Here is a 6000-nt window from a genome sequence, read left to right as displayed (position 1 = left end):
TGCATTCACAGGTGTTCAGAATGATTTGATAGCTATCTAGCTGAATTCCTGGGACCAGATGAAACTAAGGTCTCCTACTCCTCTGCCATCTTGGACTTTCTTTCTCAAATAAATAATTTTTTTTAAAAATCTTTTAAAAACTCACATTTGGGGTGCCTGGGTGGCTCAGTGGGTTAAAGCCTCTGCCTTCAGTTCAGGTCATGATCCCAGGGTCCTGGGATCGAGCCCCACATCAGGCTCTCTACTCAGTGGGGAGCCTGCTTCCTCCTCTTTCTCTCTGCCTGCCTCTCTGCCTACTTGTGATCTCTGTCAAGTAAAATTTAAAAATTTTTAAACAAATAAATAAATAAAAATAAAAACTCACATTCGTTCACATCTAATCATATCACCAATCTAATAAAAAAAAAGTGTTTAAGTATTGAGAACCTTTCAAGTCATGATGTGGATATAAGGTTCTCTAAATTTAAATTTTTGTTTTTTGTTTGAGAGCTTAAACTACACCATTAAAACATCTACCACCAATTCTTTTCTTAAGATAACAGGCTCACTTTGTTCATTTTCAAGAAGATGCTTCCCAAATACCAAACTCTAGATTTTCTCCATTTTTCCAACTAAAAATGGTGTTCATAAAAAAGCAGCTAATTTGCTTGAGACTCAAACAATCATACAGGTTCTTTTCCTCAAGAAATCATTATATTTTCTTAAGCAACTGACATGCTTTATACAAACTTCTCAATTCATTGTACAGAATATTGAAAAGTTTGTTCTCAATGGTTAAGATTCAATAAAATCAATACCTTTTGCTACATTATCAAGAACATTCTTAAGCGAAACTGACATTCTTTTACTCCCAGTATGTACAATGGAGAACACCATGACTAGTAGTACATTTGTTGCCATGGCCTTGATTCATGGGAGATGCCAGCAGTTTCACCCATCCCTGCTTTTGCACCACCAGTGCAAATGTCAAAAGTGTAAAAGGCAGGGACGCCTGGGTGGCTCAGTTGGTTAAGCAGCTGCCTTTGGCTCAGGTCATGATCCCAGCGTCCTGGGATCGAGTCCCACATCGGGCTCCTTGCTCATCAGGGAGCCTGCTTCTCCCTCTGCCTCTGCCTGCCATTCTGTCTGCCTGTGCTTGCTCTCTCTCCCTCTCTCTCTCTCTGATAAAAAAAAAAAAAAAAGTGTAAAAGGCAAAGGGTGGGTGACACCAGAGGTCCCTGGACCACACTTTGAGAACTGTGGCTCTAACCCATCTCAGCCTTCTACTAAGTGCAAGAGAACCAGGTCTGAAAAAAGGAAAATTGACCTCTAGGATAGAACTGACTTCAAACAAACAAAACATTCCATTCACCATGACATTCTAAAGATTTTTAATAGCTGGGGCACCTGGATGGCTTAGCTGTTAAATGTCTGCCTTCAGCTCAGATCATGATCTCAGGGTCCTGGAATCAAGTCCCACATTGGGTTCCCCCCTCAGTGGGGAGTCTGCTTCTGCCTCTCCATTTGCCCTTCCCCACGTTCATGCTGATTGCAGCTGGCTTCTCCACTCCCATTCATGCTCTCTTTCTCTCTCTGTCTCAAAATAAATAAAATCTTTTTTAAAAAAATTTTAATAGCTTATGAAATAAGAAAGAAGTTATGCTAATTGAATGGATATATACTTAAAGCTCAAACCTTTTTGTTATATGTTCCTGTGGATTGAAACTATAATAAAATTTTTAGAAAAAAAAGCATGCAAAATTATTGGGATTCCATACACCAAATTTTATTTAGGAATTTTATATAGGGGCACCTGGCTGGCTCAGTCAGTAGAGCATGCAACTCTTGATCTCAGGGTTATGAGTTTAAGCCCCATGTTGGTTGTAGAGATTACTTAAAAAAATTTTTAAGGGACACCTGGGTGGCTCAGTCGTTTAAGCATCTGCCTTCAGTTCAGGTCATGATCTTGGGGTCCTGGGATTGAGCCTCACATCAGGCTCCCTGCTCAGCAGGGAGTCTGCTTCTTCGTCCTCTGCTGACTGCTTCCCCTGCTTGTGCTGTCTCTCTCTCTCTCTCTCTCTCTCTCTGTCAAATAAATAATCTTTAAGAAAAACTTTTAAGGATGCCTGGGTAGCTCAATTAGTTAAGCAATTGCCTTCAACTCAGCTCATGATTCTGGAGCCCCAGGATCAAGTCCTGCATCAGGCTCCCTGCTCAGCGGGGAGTCTGATTCTTCCTCTGACCCTCCCCGCTCTCATGCTCTGTTTCTCTCATTCTCTCTCTCTCTCTCTCAAATAAATAAATAAAATCTTTTTAAAAACTTGTAAAGCCATATTTTTAAAAGTTTATTTTAAAAATGACTCCTATATTGGGGGTGCTTGGGTGGCTCAGTCAGTTAAGAATCTGCCTTTGGCTCAGGTAATGATCCCAGCGTCCTGGAATCAAGTCCTGCATCCGGCTCCTTGCTCAGCAGGGAGCCTGCTTTGCCCTCTGCTGGCTGCTTCCCTTGCTTGCTCTCTCTCTCTCTCTCTCTCTTTCTGACAAATAAATAAATCTTTAAAAGAATTTTTTTAATTTTCAAAAAAAAGAATTTAATTTTTCAAGTCTAGTTATGTTCATCTGAATCTAAATCCTGAATTTTCCTACAGAAGATGAAAAGGTTGATTTGGATACGTTGATGGAAGCTGCTAGTGCTTTTACAGGTGAGTGAGAACTTGTATAAGACATCATAAAGTTGAGATCTTGACACCTTGCAGAGAATTTTTTTTTTTAAAGATTTTATTTATTTATTTGTCAGAGAGAGAGAGAGGGAGAGAGAGCAAGCACAGGCAGACAGAATGGCAGGCAGAGGCAGAGGGAGAAGCAGGCTCCCTGATGAGCAAGGAGCCTGATGTGGGACTCGATCCCAGGACGCTGGGATCATGACCTGAGCCGAAGGCAGCCGCTTAACCAATTGAGCCACCCAGGCGTCCCGAGAATTATTTTTTTAAAGCAGTAGTTTACCTCCTTCAGCCATCATTAGTAAGTTTGCTTTGCTCTTTTACTTATTTATTGATGATTTTGTCTTATTGACAATAATATAGATCATTAGAGATTTAGAAGTGTGGGCACTCTCAAATATTTTGGCCAGTCATGTGTTCATTTCTCTAGTGTTCAAAGAATCAAAATACAGGTGACGAACACAGTGGATCTCAATGTGAAGTTTTTGCACCAGTAAATATGGACACTATGAACGGTCCATCTCATAATTCAGGTCATGGAGCAGTAACAGAGATATTCCTTAACAGTACAATTATGTATACTCATTATACCATCATAAATCATCAGGCATTTATACTCCATGCTATATTGACCCATATGCAGAATAGGAGTGTTATATTCTTATTTTGACTAAAGAAAATTTTCAGGTACTGAATTTTACAATAACTCTGTGTAAGTGAAATCAGCTCATGTATTTCAACTTCATCCTGCAGTTAGAAATAATCCTGTACTGGATTATGTCATTCATAGTTTAGAATAATTGTATTTTTTAATATTGTCACCTGAAATGATTCCCATCTATTCAAAGGAGAAAAAGTTGAAGCCAATGACTTAAAAAATGTGCTGAGAAACATGGGAATTGAGATTACTGAAAAAGAACAGTTGATGCTGTCGAAAACTCTGCCAGTCTCTAGTGAGTGTTTAACATGCCGTCATGGTGCTCAGGGAATTGTCGTTCTGTGGGCTTCTGGGTGAGAATTGTCTAATGCCCTAAGAAACTCCCTAAGGAAAATGCAGTACAGACATAAGAACCCCATTATTGTCACTTGTGTTTTAGTTTGGAAGTGAGAAGCTTGTAAGTGAGAAATTCCTCTCTTTTCCATTCAGTCAATGGACCCTTTGATATATATCTCAAATGCTACACAGATAAATTCTTCTGTAGCCTCCTGAATGTGCCCCCACATCCTCAGTCCTACCCCTGATAGCCCTCCCATCTCCCCATAATCCAGCAACTAAAAGATAAACACCTGAGAGCAGGGGACCACCAGGACCATATGTTAAACTGTCAGTATTTGATTCGGATTGGTCAGTGATCCAACCAGTCTGTCTCTCAAAAATTCTATCTCCAGGGAACCTGCATATGCTTGTCCCCAGAGACCCTAGAGACCAGCCTGTGCTTCACCTGTGCCTCCTGCCCACTCTCAGGGACCTCCATGGAGACGTCCTTCCCCTCACCCTATCACACCTGTCCCCACTTGTCCCCCGAACAAGAGAAAGCCTACACATCTTGGTGGGTGCTAATACTCCTGATGGCAGAAGCAGGAGCGCAGGGAGCAAATGCTCAATGCCCATCCATATTCCCCTCACATATACCTAAGGCTGTGGCCACTCCCTATTTCTGCGTTCCCCCAGATCGCTCTCAAGGGGCCAGTTTTGAGAATTGCAGCATGCTTAGGATATTGGCTCTGGGGGAACAGGGTAGAGATGCACAAAGAAGCAGATGGACTATAATGGAGACAACTATAGCCACATGCCAAGCACTGTTTCTGTCAACACTATAGACACTCCTTCCACAGGAAGGGGGGGACAGACAGCACCTGTGGAGATAGATTGGGCTGGCAAATGTCCCATGTTCTCTGCCCTTGTTGAATTTCCCCTCCATTTATGAAAAGTTTGTTTAAGGAACAAAATATACTTAAATATTGTTTTATGCTACTGTTTGAGTTGATTGCTATTTTTAAGAAAATCCCTTTATAGACTCTACTGTTCAGGCTAAACATATATGAATACCTTATGGGCCTAGAGCATGGGCAAGAAAAAGAGAAAGACAGAGGGGTTGAAGTGCAGTTCAAGAAGGGAAAAATAAGAAGAAAGAAACACATATGTGGGTGTATATGTAGCCTGCATCAGTTACTGCCATGTGTTCCAATTAGAGAATAGACTGACCACGTTGTGGGCATTCCTTTTATAATTATTTGAGGGTGAGACAGAATAAATTTCTAGAATTATATAAAATGTCTTATAAAATTATAGAGTTCCTTATTCTTTTTCTTTTGACTTGAATTTTACCCTATCTCACAGGAGATGGAAAGGTGTATAAGAAGAGATTACTGGAGAGTGTGAAGCCTCTCAAAGGTAAGAATCATGGGAACAGCAGCTAAAATTTATTATGCTTTGCATTTGCTTTTTTAGATTTCTGATTAGAATCGTGCTGTGTCATTATTCCACTGGTTTAGTGACACTGAACTTCGCCTCATAACCCACCACTCTTCTTTCAGTATAACTACATTTGAGGAATTTATTCTTAGTAATATGCAGCAACTTTGAGATTTTTATTTCATTTACTCTGGTTATCTTTATCAATTCATCGGACTTATCTAATTCTTCTTTTTCATCCATGATTATTTCAATTAAAAGTTATAGCACAATGTTGAGGGCACATTTTCTCCTCTCAACTCCAACACTGACTATCTGGGTTCATTCAAAGGGCTAGTGTTCCACTGTGCTTACAGTGGGTGCACACTCGAGGCTGGAATCATCCACTTCCTGGACTTACTTGAATTATTTACATCTTCTTCTTTCCTAAGGGAAAAAAGTCAGTGTCAAGAACCTGAACACTATTGTAAAGAACATGGGGGTTCAGCTTAAGAAAGAGGACTATCAGGACTTACTGAACCACCTGCCTATTGATGGTAAGTCTTTCAGATAACCAGTGTACCACAGGGCAAATCTTAGGGCCTCTCTATGAGGTCTTCTGAAAATAAAGCTATTTTTTAATCTCTTTGAAAAACTTATGAAATATTTCAAACATCTAACAGAAAACAAACACTATGACAAACACTTGTGTATCCACTGGCTAGAGTTAACAAATGTTACCATTTTGCCATATTTCTTTCCTATATCTGCCTTCCTTCCTTTCCTTTCTTGTATACTTTTTTTTTAATAAGATAAGGTTTCATCAATGACTGAATAAGACCAATTTAGCTGGATAAAAATGTCACAGAGGCAAAGATGGTAGAATTCATTAGAGAGAATTTGCTA

At 39.9% G+C, this 6000-nt stretch overlaps 1 protein-coding gene across 1 annotated transcript in view; it reads left to right on the top strand.

The window, feature by feature from the left end:
* Nucleotides 1-5590: 5590 nt before the first annotated feature.
* Nucleotides 5591-6000, top strand: part of LOC111158196 (EF-hand calcium binding domain 3) — a 56150-nt gene continuing 55740 nt past the window's right edge. Inside the window, exon 1 of the mRNA XM_022520111.1 lies at nt 5591-5651. Within this exon, the coding sequence (XP_022375819.1) occupies nt 5591-5651 (61 nt within the window). The remainder of the gene's footprint in view (nt 5652-6000) is intronic.

The sequence above is a fragment of the Enhydra lutris genome, unplaced genomic scaffold (assembly GCF_002288905.1).
Source record: "Enhydra lutris kenyoni isolate GAN:26980312 unplaced genomic scaffold, ASM228890v2 scaffoldscaffold57, whole genome shotgun sequence".
Taxonomy (NCBI): Eukaryota; Metazoa; Chordata; class Mammalia; order Carnivora; family Mustelidae; genus Enhydra; species Enhydra lutris.
Note: the sequence above shows the minus strand (reverse complement) of the source record. Positions and strands in the feature narration are given on the sequence as shown.